Source organism: Fukomys damarensis, unplaced genomic scaffold (genome assembly GCF_012274545.1).
Source record: "Fukomys damarensis isolate Sample0158 unplaced genomic scaffold, DMR_v1.0_HiC HiC_scaffold_33, whole genome shotgun sequence".
Classification (NCBI taxonomy): Eukaryota; Metazoa; Chordata; class Mammalia; order Rodentia; family Bathyergidae; genus Fukomys; species Fukomys damarensis.
The window spans coordinates 45397138-45418486 of NW_022900945.1; the positions used below are offsets into that span (position 1 = coordinate 45397138).

A 21349-nucleotide genomic window follows, 5' to 3' on the forward strand; every position below is an offset into this window, starting at 1 on the left:
GGTCCAAAGACTTGCACAGTCAGGAGGTCTGACAGTGTGTGTGGGGGCCTTATGGGGGTTCAGGGGGCTACCTTCCTGGCGCTTGAGCGATGGCTGCTAGGTCCGGAGCAGGCGTGGTTCTCCTTCCCGTGGTGGATCAGGGCCTGGCCTACCTTCCCGGCGCTTGAGCGATGGCTGCTGGGTCGGGAGCAGGAGTGGTTCTCCTCCTGCCGTGAATTCACTATGTAGCCTCAGCTAGCCTCAAACTTGCAGCATTCTTCTTGCCGCAGGATTACAGGTGTGCACTACACCTGGCTTCACCTTTCACATTTTCATGCTGGCACTCTCTTGAACTTGCAAAATGTCTGAAAAGTTCACAGAAAATGGTCAGCCAGGTATGGTGGCGCACGCCTGTAATCCCAACACTCAAGTGGCTGAGGCAGGACTGCCACGAATTTGAAGCCAGACTGAACCACATAGCAAGACCCTGTCTCAAAAAATAAAACAAACAAAAGCCCAAACCCATATTCTTTCTCAAATGCTATAATGCCGAGTGACTTTCTCCAGTATCCATCAGGAATTTTGCATATGCTTACAATCAACCATGTCACAACTTTGTGTGAGACATCTCAACTTCAGAGATGATGGTATGAAATAAGAAAGAAACTCAGGATCTATCCTCTAGTTCCACACAGTTGTAGTTGGAACTTCGAAGGTTCTGCTTCCTCTAGTGTTCATGGAGAAAGACAAAGAAAGGCATCGATCTCCTTTCCACCCATTCATAGGTAACGCTCCTTAATTCACTCTGTAGGCTGCCATGATAGTGAGATAACTGCAAAACATGAAATGTGACTGCTTCTCTTTAAATGTGGTTAATATAAATATGATAGTTGGAGTAAGAGTTAAAAATCAGTTGGATGCTAACATGGATTTTTAAAAAGTTATTTATTTTTTGGTTTTTTGAGACAGGGTTTCACTATGTAGTTGAGGCTGACCTGGAACTCACTATGTAGCCCAGGCTGGTCTCAAACTCACAGACATCCTCTTGCCTCAGCCTCCCAAGTGCTGGGGTTATAGGCGTGCACCACCACACCCGGCAAAACTGATTTTATTATTATAGTTTTCTAAATTTGCAGGGATCAAACAGAGCTATATGCACGCTAGGCTTGCACCTACCACTGAGCTACACCTGCAGTCCATGTGTATATATTTAATGATGTTATCACATGATAAAATATACATAAAAACAAATTGCAGCTATTTACAAAATGTACGGATCTTAGAAACACACTGAAAAAATAAAACCTTTAGACTACATATACTACTTCTATAAAGCACAAAAGAATGAAACTAAAAATATAAATATGTATTTTTAAAGTTACCTTAGGGATATATATATATACACACTTAGTTTTTTTTAAACCTATGATTAAAACCAATTATAAAATGGAATGGGGCAGTAGGGAGAGATAGGAGCATAAATAGACAAATACAAAACATTAGATTATGCTTTATTTTTGTTCTGTTTGGTGGAGCTGAGGATCAAACCCAGACCTCAGGCATGCTGTGCAAATGTTCTACACTGAGCTAAATTCCCAGCCCCAGCACTGGTAATGTTTTAATTCTTAAGTTAGGTGATAAGTTATTGTGCTTAATTAATTTATTTGCATGCCATTTTTATCCTTGTACAAGTGTCAAATATTATAGTAAAATATAAATGCAAAATAATTTATAAAGTATTGACAAAGTATATATGTGTATGGTTGTTTTTTTAAAACTATGCTCATTAGTCAGCATTTCTAGTTATAGGAAATTTGGGTTAATTTTAACAAAGAATGATGTTTTAAAAAGTCACTCACAAAACCTCTAGGACAGCCAGGAAACCAGAATTAGAGGTTGTAGTTTCAGCCTGGGTTCAATCCCTAGTAAAACACACACACACAGTACGCAGATGAGAAAGAAGGGAGGGAAAGAAAAGTGAGGTTGTTCTATATCTCCAACATCAGAAAACTGCCCCGGTGTCACTTTGAGACTGCAGCTGACACCACTGACATTGCTGACACTGCAGACTGCATCACTAAAAAAAACCCACTTTTGCTGCCTCTCACTGGAGCAGAACTCATAGCCAGTGTTGCTGGTCATCCTATTCAAGGGATTCTGCATGGTTCCCTGCTCCACTGTATCACAGACTTTGTCTTTGTTTTTTGAAACACAGAGTTGGCTATATATCTAGGCTGGTCCTGAACTGTGGTTCTTCTGTCTCAGCATCCCAAGTGCTGGAATTACAGGCCTGTGCCACCATGCCCGGCTTTATCATTAATTGTGGAGTTTAAGGCAGACGTATCTTTCCTAGCTGTAAAAGAGGCTGGGAAAGCATGTACAGTACTCAACTCTTTCAAATTTTTAGGAGGGAGGAAGGCTCTGCCTCGATTAAGTGAGGAATTTCCTAAATACAAGAGTTAGGCTGTTGGGGCAATCAATAAACGTCAGATGTATGCACAGCCTGTTCCCTTGATTTCTGAACATTTAATATTCTCTCAGCTAATGCTCACACTTGTTAAAAATTATATTTAAGGTAAAGGGACTTGACAATGTAAGAGTCAAACACTTGTTTTCTCAATATTGTTTCTCTTTGCTCAAGTGTGTGATTTTTTTTTTTTTTTTTTTTTTTTTTTTGCGGTACTGGGGATTGAACTCGGGACCTTTCACTTTTGAGACAGACGGCCACACTACTGAGGTAAGCCCCAGCCCTGTCTTTGCTAATAGAATCCTGATTTTATTTGAGGCAGCTATGCACTTGGCCTCTTTTGCAGTTACAAGTGGCTATTTAACATGTCCAGCAAATACGGCAAAGGGAAGTCTGCTTGGCATTTCTAGGAAAGCTCTGACTCACTCTGTAAAAGGTGATACATACAGCTGGCAGAGGGCATCTCCTATTCTTTTTTTCTACTTTCAACATGGGCAAGACAGAAACCTTTTAGTAACTATAGGTAAATAGCCTGAAAGATGGTAAGGAGGCAGGGTTGTTTTTGTCTTGCAATACAGTTTGGGCTGGCTCTGAACTCTCTATCTAACTCAGGCTGGCCCTGAACTTGTGGCCTCCTAAATGCTGGGATTATAGAGTGTGGCACTGCATCTGTCTGGAAGCAGACTTGAAGGCCAGAGCTGCGTACTTTCTTGTGTGCATAAGGAACTACTGATCAAGCATTGCTTCTTTCACTTACATGCACACATAATCTCAGCTACATTACTGTAGAAAACAGATAGTGATTACTAGTTGACTCCATTTACTGAGGTATATTTCCTAACATACGACTTGGTGTTTCTTTTGTCCTGGACTCTGCACAGTATTTGGCATTTTGTTTTGTTTTTGTTTTTTGAGACATGGTCTCACTATGTAGTTGAGACTGACCTGGAACTCACTATGTAGCCCAGGCTGGTCTCCAACTCACAGCGATCCTCCTGCCTCAGCCTCCTGTGTGCTGGGATTACAGGCGTGTGCCACTGCACCTGGCTAGTATTTGACGTTTAAACCTACTGGTTAAGAATGTATTTAAGAGTGCCTGTTTGAATGGCTCCAGTTTGGATAAGAAACCACCTCCTTGTGCCTGAGTAATTGTGAAATGAGGTACTGCTGAAATGGAGATCATGTATTAGTACGTCACACGGTAATGGCTGTTACTGTCGGCAATACTTCCATGCTTTGCTCCTGTGGCACCAAGCTTTCCTAACTGTCCTAGCTGTTCACTGTCCCGATTAGATTCTCAAGTTTAAATAGTCTTCCTCTGCACCCTGTAGGTACTTACCATGGATTCATCAAATGTGCACATATGTTCCCTTACCAAACTTTTTTTTTTTGGTACTGGGGATCGAACCCGGTCTTGTACTTGCGAGGCAGGCGGTGGCACCATTGAGCTAAATCCTGCGCCCACCAAACTTATTTTTGAAATATATCAATGGCTCATTTTCAACTCAACTCTGAATAAAGGGCTTTACACCATAGACTATATAGTCTTAAACTATTATATTCAAAGTTATGAAGATTTTTTTTTTTTGTTTTTTTTTTTTTTTTTTTTTTTGGTATTGGGGATTGAACTCCGGACCTTGCACTTGCGAGGCAGCTGCCAACACCACAGAGGTAAATCTCAGCCCAATGAAGATTTTTAAAATACAAATTCAGCTGGGGATTTAGCTCAGTGGTTCCATCGCCTGCCTTGCAAGACAAGGACCTGAGTTCGATCCCCGGTACAAAACAAAACAAAAAACAAATTCACATGTTCAAATTTCTATTTCAGTATGCTGAGAAAGCCATGTTTTGAGGAGCACTGAAAAATACCTTGAATGTCTGATCATGCATAAGGTACTGCTGTAATTAATACCTTGTCAATATAAGATGCTATTTGTAGTCACTCGGGTGAATGTTATGCTAATTATAAACTATTTATGAAAGCTTTGTCATAACTACTTAACTAGGCTGCTATATAGGTGACAAAAACCTCTCTGTACTTCCTATTAATGAGACTAATTACTGAGTAAAATTAGCCAATGTGTTAGATGTGGTGGCATATACTTGTACTCCCAGCTCTCGGAAGGCTGAGGCAGGAGGACTGCTGCAAATTTGAGGCCAGCCTAGCTACATAGTGAGACCCTGTCTCAAAACCAAAAAACAACTAATGTTCTCAAAACAGCCTTTTATTAGAAATAATTTCATATTAAAATTTTGCAACCCAGTCAATTCCTTTCATCCACTACAAAAGAGAAAGGAATATTCTGCCTCCATTTAATTTGTAACTATACATTACCTTCACAACATAGCCCACCCAGAATTTATATATATAGGGGACTGTACACTCTTTACACTTTTTTTTTTAGACATGGTCTCACTATGTAGCTCAGGCTTGCCCTGAACTGACTGACTAGCTGAGGCTGGTCTTGAATTCATGGCACACCTCCTGCCTCAGGCTCCCAAGTGCTGAGATTACAGGTCTGTGTACCACCGTGCCTTGCCTCCTCCTTATACTCATATTTCAAGCCTTTGATTTTCTGCATGGGAAGGGAAGAGTTAACACGTAAATTTATCCTGATACCTGAAACGTAAAGAACTCCATAAACAGCTCTAAAGGAGCACAAGGCAGGTAAAGGGACACCATATGTCTTAACAGACTAATGGATAACTTTGTCACTTTCCATCAAACCTGGCCAGAGGCTGAAAATGGTATAGGGTACCCCGCCTCCTGAATGGGTTTGGGGGACAACCTGGGGCACTTAGGGCATACTTCAAGGCAAACAGCTGGACAAACTTCACTCTTAGGAATGAAAGAGAAATGCTCTCACGTGGGGGTGAAAGTATTTTCAGTCGAATCTCTGCAGGACACCAAATAGAAACTTGAAAATCTCTAAAATGATGCATGCTTACTATCCTACTACTCTAGCAAAATTCATTGGCATTGCAGAGATCAGATGTTAGAGCAGTACAAAAGAAATTCTGTAGCACACAAAGAACTAGAAAATAGCTTTTTTCTTTTCTTTTTTTTTGGTACCGGTGTTCAAACTGGGGACCTTACACTTGTGAGGCAGGCAGCAGGCAAACAGCTTTTTAACACCGTGTTTCTCTCATGCAGTATGGTATGTAATATTATTGGAAAATATTGACAGGTTTGGCACCCACTGTTTCAAATACTTTGGGCAAATCTAAATGGTTGACATAACTGGATGTAATTTATAAATGTGTAGTATGTGTAACTGAGACACGGGAATGAGGTAAGTGAACTTAGCTGACAACTCAGCATAAGAATCTCAATTTTGCTTTGCTGTCAGCCTACACAATATCACGAATGTTAACAACTCTCATTAGATAATAAAAATGCTTCCATATAAAAGAACAGATCTAAAGAAAAAAACAACAAAGTCAACTATTAGTGCTAGTAAAGAAACATCAAGCAAGTGGTGGTTCTGAAGTATACAAGTTATACATATGTAGACCTAAGAACTATGGGCTGGGGATTTAGCTCAGTGGCAATGCACCTGCCTCACAAGCACAAGGTCCTGAGTTCAGTCGTCAGTACCAAAAAAAAAATGAAAAAAAAAAAAAAAAAAAAAAAAAAAAAAAAAAGAACTATGATATAGATAGTTATGATATGTTCTGCTCTTTACACTTAGGTGAACTACCTAAGTGGAAGTTTTTTAGTAAGTGAAAATTATTTATTTATTTATTTATGAAGTGCAAGAGACTGAACCCAAAGCATTGTACGTACTAGGCCAGCATTTACCACTGAGCTACACCTCCCAGCCACAAACTACTTATATTTAATCAAATAAATGATTACATACACAGGACACGTTCCTCAGTACTCTCTGAATGATGTAACCATTATACTATCACTTGTTTTCAAGTACATTCCCTGGGATGATGGCAGTAGCAGATTCTCTCAAATTCAGAGGAAAGACACCTGACCAGAGTGCCAACTCCAAGCACCAGAGAGAATCGAAACTTCCCAGGTGAATGACATTACAGATCAGATAATCTGCCAATTTAGTTCTCTGGAAGCATATTAATTTTGTCCAATGGAAAAAAATTCAGCTCATGCCAAATAGATTTAAAATATTAAATCTCTTTAAAATTTTTAGATGTCTATTTTACAATCTTATATAAAATAAGATTATGGCTTACAATAAAATGTTCAAAGTTTCAAAGACATGAAAAACAGAAATGAACTGAAAATATAGTTTATATAAATTGAGGTCCCAGAAATAAAGATGAAAAGCAGTCTCTTAGAGAAAGGAAGGTGAAACTCAGTGTATACTCTAATACACCCAAAAAACCTGTTTTGTGGACAGTAGGTACTGACTAGGAATTCTAAACTGCCACTTGATACCTTTAATCAACACTAAATCAAGTCTGAGGCAAAACACCGAAAGGACAATATCAAATGGAAAGACAATAACTTCCTTCCTTGATGGGCAATCTCCAGCCATTGCTCAGAAGTGCGGTTATTTGATGGGCTGTGAAGCAGCATCCACTGAGTTTTCCTTTCTGACGTGAAGAGACTCACTGCTGATGGATAACAATTCTCGGAGTTCTTTATTTTCAAGCTGTAAAAAAAAAAAAAGAAAGAAAAAAAATACACACACACACACACACACACTTTGTTTCCTGTTTTTTTTTTCCTGTTAAACTGTGTCAAAACACATTGTTTTGGGCCAGGAATAGAAAACAGATTTTTAAATTAAAAGTTTCAAGGAAACAATAAAACCACTAGTTGAGAATCTTCTATATTACTCCTTTATTTATTTAACATTTACTGAGTAATGTTTATATACCACATTTCCCTCAAAATAAGACCTAACCAGAAAATAAATTCTAGCATGATTTTTCAGGATACTCATAATAAGAGCCCTATCCCCAAAATAGACTCAGTTAAATTCCTCATGGCTGGGTGTGGTGGTGCACAGCTATAATCCCCATACTTGGGAGGCTGAGGCAGGAGGACTGCTATGGATTTGAGGCCAGCCTGCACTACATAGTGAGTTCAAGGCCAGTCTGACCTACGTAGTGAGACTTGGTCTCAAAATAAACAACTCTCCCCTCAAAAAACACTATCAGCTGTATGGATGCATTTAGTATGTTTGTTGCAACACACAACTGACGTATTGAATTATAAATATTATATATAATTAAATATCAATAAGTATTATCGACATTCATGCTTAAAGTAATATAAATTATAATTAAGTATTTGTAAATGCACAAGCGAGTGTCTTTGGATGAGAAGTAAATGCCTATGTAAACAGATGAACTTGAGACTTACTGCCGAATGACCAATTGGAGCACAGACACAATGCACGGATAAAGTGTGCACTGATAACAAATGGATGAGTTTGTGTGTAATATGAATCTTTGTAATTCAATATATCATGTGTTGCAGTGGTGCATTACAAGCAGGCTACATGGACAAGAAATGCTCATTTAAGGACAGCTCTATTGCTGGACATGAGAGATTGGAGCCAATGGTTCTACAGGAAATGGAGTCACTACAAATCCAGGATGGAATTTGGGGTTTGGAGTTAGGGCGATGCTCCAGAAGAAAATGACTTGACTGTATTTGGATACATGTAAATCTTTGTATGTGAATAAATGTAGGTTTTTTTGTACGTGGATAAATGAATAAATACACATTGTTGTACATGAATAAATGTAGATTTAACTAACTCCTGATTCCTACTGGGAACCTGCCAGCCCCTTTGATTTCCACATGGGTAGTTTGTACTATGAACATAAAAATTTTGTTTTGTTTTGTGATACTGGGGAATGAACTCAGGACCTTCTGCTTGCTAGGCAGGCACAGTACCACGGAGCTACATCCCAAGCCTACTCTGTACTCATCTTTACTCTCCACAGGAAATTCTCAGAAACCACAACATTTCCAGCTTCACTGAGAAGTCACAGTCCCTGGTCAAGACTACCACATAAAGACCTTCCTGTATTATATGTACGAGTCTTGATTCTTCCACTAAACTTTGGGCAGGGACCTCATCTTTTTCTATTTTTCCCCTGAGTTTCTCAAGGGGTCCCCAATAGCACCTGTAACAAGCATTCAAATCATCTACTAAAATCTTTCCCTTTAAGTAAAAAAAACTTTTTTGAGGGGGAGAGCCTTTTGTTTTTCAGGGTCTCACCATATCTTCCAAGCTGTGCTTGAACTTCCTGTGTATTGCAGGGTAGTCTCAAACTCATGACCCTCCTGCCTCAGCCTCCCAAATAGTAGGATTATAGGTGTGGGCCATCACATCTAGCTCCCTTAATGATTTTATGGGCACACTATTTACACTAGGCCTTTCTTATTTTATATATTCCTAATCAAACTATTACATGAAATTAGCCTTTTAAAAAAATCAAGACTATAATGCTTATAAAATGAACAATAGTTCCTTGGCTTTCTTCCCCATTACCACTTTTTATCTGTTCCCTTTGTTATTTACTTTCTTAATTCTAAATAATATGCCTATACTGCTATTTCCTGATCATCAATTTTAGACATTACCTATTATGGCAGATGAGGGACATCAGCCTACATATAACCTGTTCCTTTCCACTCTCTCTACCCTTCCGATATGATACCTCAACTTATAGCCAAAACATAATTGATATTTTCATTGTTATTCACTACATCTCCTTTCATGAAAAGGTTATGAAGTAGGACCTTTTTTTTTTCTTGAGCCAGGGCCTCGCTATGTAGTTCAGGCTGGCCTTGAGCTCATTATGTAGCCCAGGCTGGCCATGATTCACAGTGATCCTCCTGCTTCAGCCTCTCCAGTGCTGCAATTACAGGCAAAATTCTTACCTCTAACTGGGCTAGTTTTTCCTGAATCTTACAAAACTGGTCATCATCCACTTGAACTGCTTTTCTCATCACTTCTCCCATTTCACAGATTCTGTCAATCTGACTTTCAATTTCCTTTGGAAAAAAAAAGGGTGAAAAAAAAATCTTACAAAACATAAGGTGCATATAATTGTTAAAAATTAATTAAAAAAACCTTTTACCTTGAAAAAAGAAAAATGTTATCGGGGAAAAAAGTTCACTTAATCTAAACTATAGTAACACTATCGCTTTGAGCCATAATAAGTGAGCATGTGATATTCACAAATAATTTTCATTTTTAAAAGATTAACTGCAGCTGAGTATGGTGGCAGAGGCCTACAACCTCAGGATTCTGGGAGGCTAAGGCACATATTGAAGCCTGGCCTAGTAATTTAGCAATTTAGAGCAATCTGGTATCAAAATTTAAAAATATACATTTAAAAACGGGCTGGGATGTAGTTCAGTGTGAAGATCTTGGGTTTAATACCCAGTACAAAGACAAAAGATAAACTCTAATCTAATCACCAATTGGACGTTGGGCACTCTTTCTTTCTTCCTTTGTAAGTCTGGAGATTGAATCAAGGGCTTTCACACTGAGGTACACCCCTACCTGCCCTTTTTTGAGACAGTGTCTTGCTAAATTGCTAAATTGCCCAGGTGGGCTTGCAATGCTTCCTCTGCCTCCACAGTGCTGGGATTAGAGGGTGGAGCACCACACCTGCACGGGCATGTCTTTAAGTGATGTTTAATTTTACTTTGACTACTTTTTCTGTTTTTGGTACCAGGGATCGATCTCGGGTCTTTGCGCTTGCAAGGCAGGTGGTGGAACCACTGAGCTAAATCCCCGGCCCGATTTTGACTACTTTTATTGGCAGGAAGCTTACCCTACTACAAGGTGCTTTATCTTTGGATATATCTTTTAGAAATTATTTTTATATGAGTTAAACTCTTGTTTTCTTCAAGTGTTCTCCTCTGCACCACTGAAAATAATTAATTTTTCTCTTTTAGATGAAAGTCATTCAAATTATTCTAGTAACCCAGGATTAAATAATCTAGTATGCGTAAATGTATAACTATAAAGCACGCAGCAAAAAGAAAAACTACAGGGTCTCCCAAATTAAATCATAAGCAACAAATGTACAAAAAACTATGCTCGGTGTTTTTTTTTTTTTTTTCCAGACATGGTTTTGATAAGTTGGTTAGGCTGGCCTTGAACTTGTGATTCTCCTGCTTCAGCCTTCCAAGAAGCTGGTATTACAGGTGTGCACTACCATGTCTAGTTTAAGCTTTCTCTCTCCTAAAGGTTGTTAAAACTTTTTTTTAATTGCTTTATTTTTTAATGAACACAATTTTACTGATTGATTGAGATAAGGTCTCACTATGCAGTTCAGATGGGCCTTGGACTTGTGATGATACTGAGCACTGCAACACCATGTCCAGCTAGTACGTTTAGTTTATAGTTTTTGTTTTGGTTTTTGATCTCACTATGTAGTCGAGACTGACCTGGAACTCACTATGTAGCCCAAGCTGGTCTCAAACTCACAGCGATCCTCCTGCCTCAGCCTCCTGAGTGCTAGGATTACAGGCGTGCACCACCATGCCCGGCTCACCTCTTCTTTTTATTCACATATTTAAAAAGCTACAGCAAAATAAACAATGAGATAAATTGAATGGAAAACTTTTCTCCAAAAACAAGTACAAAAATCTCAAAGTTTCAATTCAATTCATTTAGAATTTATTCATCAGAGTTTCTTACCGCAGAGTGAGACTGGTGAGCTTTCAGGACTGGTTCAGCATCCACTGCTTTTTTAGCAACCATTAACTGTAACATCTGCTTCCGGTATTTGCTCATGATGAGTTCCAAAGCATCCTGGTGTTCCTCCAAAGAAACCCACAGTTCTAACAACAACAACAACAGAAATCTTTGGCAGTGATCTGAGAGGTAGATCTCAAAGCTAAATAAATTTTATTTTATTTTGTCCCATTCCCCTCTTCAGGCCCCCTTCCCTCTCTATGTACAGAAGTCAAAGCTAAATGCTTAACAGTTAGAATTTTATTATATTCCATGACATCCTACGAATCTAAAATTGTAAATCAGGGTTTAAGTGATCAAAACCACCTCTGATGTGGTGGCACAGGCCTGTAAACCAGCACCCAGGAGGCTGAGCGAGGAGGATTACCATAAGTCTGAGGCCAGCCTAGCCTACACAGTGAGGTCCTATCTAAAACAAAACCAGACCAAATAGTTAAGGTCTACATAAAAAACTTTCTAGACAGAGGCAGCATAGTCTAGTAGAAATGATATAGGATATATAATATAATCAAAAGATATAAATTTGAGGGCCAGGGATGTAGCTCAGTAGTACAGCACCTGCCTGGCAAGATTAAGGTCCTAAGTTTAATTCTCCCCACCCAAAAGAGTATGAATTTGAGTTCAGTTCTGTAATTTAATACTCATACGAAAATCATTTAACCTCTCTGAGACTATTTCTTAAGTCCATTGTATAAATACTTGCCTTGTCTACCTTAAAATGAAGATATGAAAATATAGCAGAAGAATAAATAGGAAGAAAGCCCTCTGGAAACTGACACACAACTATATGTTTCTATCATTAATAATGTGTTCATCAAGCCTATGAATATATACTGTACCTCAAGGATAAAAGTCTCCTCTTCCATCCTGCATAGACATATGCGACTTTCAATGTTCAGTTTTCACTCTAATATTTAAATAGTAAACTTTAAGCATTTGAAATTATGAATTCATGTGTGCGTGCGTGCATGTGTGTGTGTGTGTGTGTGTGTGTGTGTGTGTGTGTGTTTTGGTACCAGGGATTGAACTCAGGCCCTTGAGCTTGTGAGGCAGGCACCAGAACCAGTGAGCTAAATCCCCAGCCCTTGTGTGTTGTTCTTTGAAACAAAGTCTCATGTGTAACCCACATTGGTCTCGAATTTGCAGAGATCCTCCTGTCTCTGCCTCCCAAGTATTGGGATTACCGGTGTGGACTACCACATCAGGCCTGGATTCTTGTTAATACAAGCCTCCATTTGGTATGCCAAAAAAAAAGCCATCTAATAATTCAACTCTACTAAGCACCTGTTTTGTTTTTTTTTTAGGTTTGATGCTCTTAATTGTGTAACCTTTAAAAATTTTTTTTTATTTTAAATTGAATTTATTAGTACATTCTAGGTAGACAGTACAGTTACATTCATTACTGGGATCTTGTACCTTTACATGTCAGGTCTTGGTTCTCATTTTTTCCCCTTGTCCCCACCCTCCCTTCACCCCTAAGCACTTGTTTAATAAGCTGCATATATACCACAAAATCAGATGACCATAAAAAGGGTAAGTAGACCAACCCTGCAATATGACAGCTCTCTTATCAAAAGCACTGACCTGGAGATATAGGTATATATGTGCACTTTTGTGAAGTGTTAAGACAGTTTTGTAGGAACTTTAAAACTATTACCGGAGATGAAAGAAATCATAAATTCAGAAAAGGCCTGACTAACCTCTGTTTTCCTGTTGCAAATCTCTAATTTGTGTGTTCTCTTGGGACAGCAAAATGTGAGGTTTGTATTTGGCCATATCCTTCACGTCGGGTGCATCTTCTTGATGCTGGACAAATAGAGAGAGACTAAGCATGCTGTAAACAGAACAGCGACAAATCCAACTGAAGAGGCAGGAGTCTGAACTCTGGGCAGGATTCTCAGCCCGATCCCGCAGAAAGTTCTCACCACCGCCCTCCAATATAGGGAATAAACTCCAGGCCGAGATCCTACTTGACCTCTGTTCCCTTCAAGTGCCTACAACCCTAGGACACTGGACCTCTCTACCCTCTGCCTGACCTGGTCCGGAAGCGCCGTTCCCGCCTCCCGCATGGCTGCCACCCGTCTGTGCAGCGCCGCAGACTGATCCACCAGGGACTCGGCCGCCGCATCGTGTTCCCGCAGCCTCTCTAGCAGTGTCTTCGCGTCTGTCAGGATCTTCTCGATCGTGCAACTCATAGCAGTTGGAAGACTAGTCTCAGATATGTCAGATATGATCGCCTACCGGATTAGCTCAGACTTCCCCAGACCGTCTCAGGTATAACGCGTCACTTCCGGCCCGTTTAAAAGGCGCCTTGGCCGCTTGGACTGCGCTTGCTCAGCGGCAACCTCCCGGAGGGTTTCCTCGTTGTAACCTTGGGCTAGCGTCAGGCATAGCCTGGGACTTGCTGTTGCCTCGCCTTTGGTTCCCTTTTTCCCTGAGTTAAACTGTTATTATACCTGGTTGGCCCTAGGGTCTCCTTTTCTTGTGGTTTTAGTTAGTGTGGCTTAATTTTGGGTGTTTTGGTGGTGCTGGATTTCGATCGTAGCATCTCAGGGATGCTAGTAGAGTGCTCCAACAGCGAGCTACATCCCAGTCCAATGTACTTTGTTTTCATAGTTTTTGTCTTCTTTTTCTTGATTTAACTTTTAAATATTGTGGTAAGGTAATATGCCATCTTGACCCTCCACCCCTTTCCTTTCAGTATTTAGGGATCCAACCCAAGGTCTCACGCGTGCTTTAAAAAAAAAATATATATATATATATATAGTGGGAATTGAATCCCGGGCCTTTGCATAGACCTGCATCCCCAGCCATTTTTTAGTTTTTATTTTAAGATAGGGTAAAGTCTCCTGCCTCAATCTCCCAGAATGCTGGGATTATAGGAGAATGTTACTATATCTGTCTCACCTTTTTTGGGTGCATAGTTCAGTAGTATCAGTTACATTTAAATTGTACAACCACTGCCAGATTCTATCTCCCAAACTTTTCATCTTGTGAAACTGAAACCTTCTACCCATTAAACATCTTTTCTGTCCTACCCTCAGCTCCTGATAACTACTGCTCTTTCTTCTGAGTCTCACTACTGTATCTTGACAGTGTTTATCTTTTTGGGACTGACATCTCATTTATCATGAAGTCATTACATTTCATCCATTTTTGTAGTATTATAGATAGCTAAATTGGGTAGAAATATTATAGGCAGTCAGATGGGGTGGGCCCTTAAGGGAGTCAGCACAAAAGGTAACACATCACAGCTGTGGCCAGATGCACACTGTTTGGAAATAAGGCATCTAAAGACAAGATGACCAGGCCTGGGTATGTCCTCAAAAGACAAACAATGGGCCTAATGAAGTCTAGATAGACATCAGTCACCTTGATGGGTGACCAGGACCTTCAGAACCATCATTTCCTGGAAAAAGTCCTTGCTCTTTCCATATACACTTATGCATGACTCGTTTTATCCATTGGATCACTGTTATCTAAACGACTATACTTGTGACTTTATTAGTTAATAATAGCCTTAGCCCATGTTGTATCCACGTGGGTACAACTTTATACACAGGTTTTACTCTATAAAATTTCCTTGTACAGTGGAGTCCTCAGCCACCCAATCCTGGACCCTTTCCTGATTCTCAGGAGCTATCCTCTTTTTTTTTTTGGTTTTTGAGACAGGGTCTCACTATGTAGTTAAGATTGACCTGGAACTCACTATGTAGCTCAGGCTAGTCCCTCCTGCCTCACCTTCTAAATGCTGGGATCATAGGTGTGCGCCACCACGCCTGGCTATCCTCTTAATAAATATTTCCCTGCTGGGGATTTAGCTCAGTGGTGTAGCTGCCTGCCTCTCAAGCATAAGGACCCCAGTTTGGTCCCTGTTACAAAAGAAAAAAAAATTTTTTTTCCCTACTCTTAAGCTCTATTGTTCCTAGAATTCATTCTTTGATTTTAGAGGAAACAAACTCAGCATATCAAATATCTCACAGGTTGGAAGATGCAATGTTTTCATATTTTATCTCTTGTTTCAATAGTATGTGCCAGAATTATCTGCACCCATATGTTCATTGCAGCATTATTCACAGTAGCTAAAATATGGAAGTATTAATCAGTGGCTGAAAGTGTGAAGGAACTGTGGGACATAATACAATGGAATATAATTTGGCCATAAGAGAAGGAAATCTTACGTTTGTGATATGAAAAAACCAGGAGGATAGTATATTAAGTGAAATAAATAAGACACAGAAAAACAAATACCACATGATTTCAATTTTAATGTGGAATCTCAAAAAAAAAAAGTCAAACTCACTCAGATGGTAGAATGATGGTTAACAGGGTCTAGGGAGTAAGGATATGAGAACATATCAATCAAACGGTACAAACTTCCATTTATAAAATGAGCAGGTTTTAAACTGGGTGTGGTGGAGCATACCTGTAGTCCCACACTTAGGAGGCTGAAGCAGGAGGAGTGCAGCAAACCCCAGGGCTACATTGAGACCCTCTCTCAAAAGACCTCCACCGACCCATACAATTAGATGGACAAGTTTTAGAGATCTAATGTACAATGTGGGTGATGTGTTAATTAATTTGATGGTGGTAATCATTACACAATGTGCGTGTATATATACATGTTCATATTGTTTTTAAATGTTTAATTTTGTTAATACATATTGCAGGACATGGTTACATTCATTGTCGGGAGTTGGTCCATGTACATAACACATCTTAAGTCTTTTTATTTCCACTTCCCCTCCTTTATTTCCCATTCTTCCACTGATCAACACACTTTGAATATTATTGGCCAATCAAACATTTTATTTTATTTGTTTGATGCACAGGGAATCAAACCCTGGGCCTCATGTATGCTAGGCAAGTGCCTCAGCCCCTATTAAATATTTTAAATTTTAAAGTATTAAAAAGTACACTTATTTTCAGGAATTAAATCAACAACAACAACTCCACAGGTTATGTTAGACTGAGGAAGTGGAAGCCTGCTTCCTGGGCAGAGTAGGAGCATAGACAAGTATACTCCTAAAATCATATTAACAGTGGCAGAGTCAATGTGAGAGCAGAAGGTAGGTAATCAATTTTAATGAAATTGATTATTTGTTTAATTTTTTTGTTTGTTTTGTGGTATCGAGGATCAAACTCGGGACCTTGCACTTGCAAGGCAAGCACAGCACAGCTAAATACCTGACCCTGTTTAATTTGTTTTTGAGACAGGGTCTTGTTATGCAGTTCAGGATGGTCTTGAACTCACCGTGTAGCCTATGTTGGCCTTGAACTCCCAGCAATCCTCCTGCCTCAGCCTTCTGAGTGCTAGGCATACAGGCATGTACCTCCATGCCCAGCTATTTGTTTAATTTTAAAACATTTACACATTCCCTACAGTGTTTCTCATCTATTATGCTCCAAATCTGCTGTCAGATTTTGTTGGTACTTTTTGTTTGTTTGTTTGGTACCAGGGATCAAACTTGGGTCCTTGCCCTTGCAAGGCAGGCGGTGGAACCACTGATCCAAATCGCCAGCCCCTGCTGTCAGCTTTTGACCACTATACAAAAATATGTGCAGCAGAGTTACACATTCACTTTACACAGATAGATGTACAGTCACTAGCTGATTTACCATAATAATCTTCATTCTTGTGAGCCTCCATACCTGCTCCATTAGGTGATATGGGGAAAACACATGTTTGTTTGTTTGTTTGTTTGTTTTGAGACAGGGTCTCACTATGTAGTTGAGGCTGACCTGCAACTCACTATGTAGCCCAGGCTGGTCTTAAATTCATAGCGATTCTCCTGCCTCAGCCTCCCGAGTGCTGGGATTACAGGCATGTGCCACCACACCTGGCTCCGAAAATACATGTTTTTAATGGAATCTAATAACTTATGCTGGTTCAGTAATAAAACAGTATTTTTAAGAGTATCATATTCTTAGGTAGGCTTCAGTCTTTCAGATTTCAGATTTCCTCTTCTCCCTCATTGAATCCATGGTGGAGTATGGGTGTTTAGATTTCTTTTCTTTCTTTTTTTTTTTTACTTTTTTGAGACAGGGTCTCACTATGTACTTGAGACTGACCTGGAACTCACTATGTAGCCCAGGCTGGTCTCGAACTCACAGCGATCCTCCTACCTCAGCCTCCCGAGTGCTGGGATTACAGGCATGTGCCACCATACCTGGCCATGGGTATTTAGATTTGACAAGTCCTTCTTATGGAGGCCGTTCTCTGTGCTGTTGGATTTTTTTTTTTTTTTTTTTTTTTTTTTGTACCAGGAATTGAACTCTGGTCCTTCTGCTTGGAAGGCAGGTGACAGAACCACTAAGCTAAATCCCTGGCCCTCTGTGCTGTGTTGTTCAACAGCATCCCTGGCCTCTACCCACTAGCTGCCAATACCACTTCTTCCCTAACCATAACATTGAAAATGTCTCCAGTAATTACCAACTGTTTCCTGGTGGGCTGTTCGAGAATCTCTGGGTTAAAGATTTCTTTCACAGGATGTACCAAAAGGTTCACAAGTCTGGGGTGTGTGAAGACTTTTGCACAATAGCATTGACCTATGTACTGAGCTCATGATCTCATAACAGCAAAGAATGGTGATGTAGAACACGTCAGAGCTCGGGCCTATCCAGGAGTGGATGAGGCTCCTGCCAGGCCTCCTTCCAAGCCCACTGGGAGAGGGGAACTCAGTTGGGGGTGGTTTTTGCCTAAGGATTTAGAAGAAAGGGCTCTTAAATATCTTCAAATATTTAAAATCAGCATATTCATGCATTTAGGCCTATGCGTATGTCTTTGCACTCTCACTTCTTGCTGGAAAGGGTTTTAGGCTGGAAGTATCTCACATGACTTCCTTTTGCCCTCACAGCAGCCATGTTGGACCTGGGGAGAACACAGGTCAGCGGCCCTCAGAGCCGGATCCTGTTCTGTGAGTGGCACCAAGCAGAGTGTGTGGAAGGGTCTCTTGGGCAAGGTCTGGAGCCCCTCTCCACAAGGCCTGAGGTACCCTGAAGCTGCCAGACGATCCTTACTCGCCAGTGCTGGAGGAAGAGGACACAAGGGTATTGGGGTGCCCTGGCATGGGGTGCCTTGTTCATGGTGCTCCAGGAGAAGCAGCTCCCATCAGAGCCAGGGACTACAGAGGTCCCAACTCTCCTCCCCAACGGTGCTTTTCAAAAGGCTCATATTCTAGATCCCTGGTTGACATAATAATTTCTGCTGTTTTTCAAGAAAGTATCTTCAGAGATCAGCTTGTCAGTTGCCCTCATACTTATTATGACTCTGGCAGTCATATCAAAGCCCTATATATTTGAGATCTATTTATTGCTTGTCACCTAAAGACCACTTTGCCAGATTAAGTTAAATAGATTCTGGAAGAAAGTCTCCACTACTATATGTCCTGTGAAAAATACTGCTGGGCTATGTATCTCATCATTAAAAGATATTTTTTTGAGACAGGGTCTCACTATGTAGTTGAGACTGACCTGGAACTCACTGTGTACCACAGTGATCCTCCTGCCTCAGCCTCTGGAGTTCTCAGGTTACAGGTGTGCACCACCACCACTGGCTAAGTGTTTTCTCATTTTTATTTTTGTTGTTGGGCTGTCCTTGGTTTAATTCCTGGGTTAATACTTTGATATTCCTGATATAGCTGCTCTTTAGGTTTTAAGTCTCTATTGTCTCAGAGACACTCTCATTTTCATAATATCAGAAAGGACAACTCATTAAATCAATCACAACCCTTTAGCCCAAGTGATACAATCAGCAACACAACAGCATCAAGCACAGCTTAGAAATTGACCATTTGTGGTAGTTATTAATCTATCATCTTTAACTGTGTGAATTAAATCAAAATCCAGGACCAGCCCCAAATATGTTTATAGTGAATAAACTCTTCAATATAGCAACTTTACTCTTCAGGATGGGGACTTAGAAGGAGTTGGGAGGAGAGGAATAGGTAGGTAAAAGAATAGGAGAAGGTTCAAGTGAATCCAGAGGACATAGGATGATCACACAAATTCTAGGAAACTTTTGAAGATGAGGGAAAGATAGAGTGCAAGAACAAAAACAAGAATAGGGCAACTTAACAGGAATAGACAAGCTACACATTGCACTCACTTTCCTTTGAAACTAATGACAATTGAGAGAAGGAAAAAGAGAGAATAAAAGGAAAAGAAAAAAGAAATCCCAATTAGGGAGGAACAGGAACAAAAAGGGAGATGATTAATAACATGGGAGAGCAAGAGACTGAGTGGGAAAAAGAAGAAAGAAAAAAGGAAGAATTTGAAAAATGGGAAAAATAAAATTTTAAAAATAGAAATTAAAAAATTAAAAATAAGGGGAAAAGGAAGAAAAAAATTTGAAGAGCCTCTTTCAGGGTATATCTCTGCTGTCACAATAGACAATGTGGGTGGCCTTGTGCAAAACTAAGGCAATAAGTCTCAACTAGCCAACAGCAGACCTCTGAGATTCAGGTTGAATTCTGGCCGCAAGGCTGAAGAGGAGCTCCCTGACCTCTTGCAGGATTGAACTCTATAAGGTTCTACTGCAGGTTCCAGCTGCCCTTCCCCTGAAGATAGACCAAGTTCTGCTGGAAGGTGGTGATCCCTCCAATTTACCAACTACAGAGGTCTGATGTGCCTTTACTGCTGTTGTTCACTTCTGTTGTATCTTCTGGAGCTCAGTAATATGGCCTTATGACCACCTGTGTCTCTGCTGTGTGGATCCAGGTATCAGCAGAGCCAGGAGGCCTGAAAGTGGTGTGTGTGTGTGTGTGTGTGTGTGTGTGTGTGTGTGTGAATTGCGGAGGCACCCCTGCAGCTGGGCAGTTCTCCCTGGTCTGCTCCGATGGAGGCCTGGGGTGTTGGAGGTGGAGGAGAAGGAGCTTCAAGCTCCCCATGTGGCTGAATGGTTGGCAGTTCTCCCAGTAGTTTTCTCTTTTAGTGCTGCCAAAATAAAATACTCATTCTTGCATAAAAAAGATACAACTTTATCAAAATAGATATAATACTTGCATGCACTTTTCTTTGTTCTATTTTTAATTTTCAGGGCTGCACTGATTTTGTCAGTTATTACTAAAAGTGTGAAAAACATACATGTGTAGGCTTTTGTGTGGATATAATTTCAAACCAGTTGGTAAATATCTAAGAGCACAATTCCTACATAGTACAAGAAGACTTAGCTTTCAGAGAACTGCCAAACCGTCTGTCAGAGTGGCTTCACTGTTTTGCATTCCCATTAGCAATTAGCATATACATTGCTCCATATTTTACCAGTATTTGATATCGCTAGGTTCTTCTTATATTTTAGCCATTCAAATAGGTATGTAGTATCTCATTATTGTTTTAATTGTATTCCCTAGTGACAAATCATGCTATATTATATTTTTATATGCTTATCTGCCATCTTTTTTCTTCTTTGGCTGTGTCTATTCAGATCAATGCTTAATTGGGTTGTTTTCCTCTTGTTGAGTTTTAAAAGCTTTCTGAATATTTTGAATACAAATTCTTTGTAAGATATGTGTTTTATAACCATTTTCTCTCAAAAAATTCAATAAAGCTTTTATGAATTTTATATAGTGGAACATTTTTGATGTCTATAATTTCACTATTTATTTTTACTTTGGATTTCTCATAGAAGAGAAATTATATAATATTTAAGCCTATATTTCTGATTCACAGTATTTAATTTAACATTATGATCTCAAGGTGCATCCATTTTCCTCCAAATAACTCAAATTTGTCCTTTATTATAGCAGAGTGTGTATAAATACAATATTTTCTTTATCCATTCATCTGTTGATAGGCATAGAGGCTGCTTCTAAACTTTAGCTATTAATGGTTGTGCTGCTATAAACATGAGTGTGCTTGTATCACTGACTACAATGTCTTTAACTCTTTTAGGAATACATCTGGAAGGGTTGAATGGAATTTCTAGATTTAGTTTTTTAAGAAATCTCCACACCAATTTCCATAGTGGTTGTACTAGTTTACATTTCCACTAACAGTATAGGAGGGTTCCTTTCCCCCACAGTCTTGCCAGTATTTATTATCTTTTGTTTTTTTATTTTTTATTTTTTTGAAGAGAAGCCCTCTCTATGTAGTCTTGGCTTGCCTTGTACTCACTGTGTAGCTCAAGCTGTCTTTAAACTCACAAGTGATCCTCCTGCCTCACCTTCCTGAGTGCTGGGATTACAGGCATGAGCCAACA

At 39.7% G+C, this 21349-nt stretch overlaps 1 protein-coding gene and 1 long non-coding RNA gene across 3 annotated transcripts; one reads left to right on the forward strand and one right to left on the reverse strand.

Annotated features, from left to right (window-relative positions):
- Positions 1 to 2657: 2657 nt before the first annotated feature.
- LOC104866980 lies at positions 2658 to 8134 on the forward strand. The gene is made up of 3 exons (XR_004515050.1): positions 2658 to 2716; positions 4275 to 4339; positions 7905 to 8134. It is a non-coding gene; the product is annotated as an uncharacterized LOC104866980 (long non-coding RNA).
- Positions 6711 to 13436, reverse strand: Sike1 (suppressor of IKBKE 1). 2 transcript variants are annotated; one of them, XM_010631219.2, is made up of 5 exons: positions 13188 to 13436; positions 12852 to 12957; positions 11095 to 11237; positions 9321 to 9434; positions 6711 to 7071 (listed from the first exon to the last, which is right to left on the reverse strand). In XM_010631219.2, exons 1-5 carry the CDS (start codon positions 13344 to 13346, stop codon positions 6970 to 6972), a joined length of 624 nt encoding a protein of 207 aa, XP_010629521.1. In that variant the 5' UTR covers positions 13347 to 13436; the 3' UTR covers positions 6711 to 6969. The 2 variants fall into 2 exon arrangements, with proteins under 2 accessions (XP_010629521.1, XP_010629522.1); XM_010631220.2 differs by lacking the exon at positions 9321 to 9434.
- Positions 13437 to 21349: the final 7913 nt, after the last annotated feature.

Bases quoted from the DNA above. Each gene is read 5' to 3' on its own strand.
- Sike1 (XM_010631219.2), bottom strand. From the start codon at position 13,346: ATGAGTTGCACGATCGAGAAGATCCTGACAGACGCGAAGACACTGCTA. The intron at 12,958-13,187 runs GTCAGGCAGAGG...CTATTTGTCCAG, and splicing joins GAACGGCGCTTCCGGACCAG to CATCAAGAAGATGCACCCGA. The intron at 7,072-9,320 runs GTAAGAATTTTG...TTTTTTTTACAG, and splicing joins AAAAACTAGCCCAGTTAGAG to CTTGAAAATAAAGAACTCCG.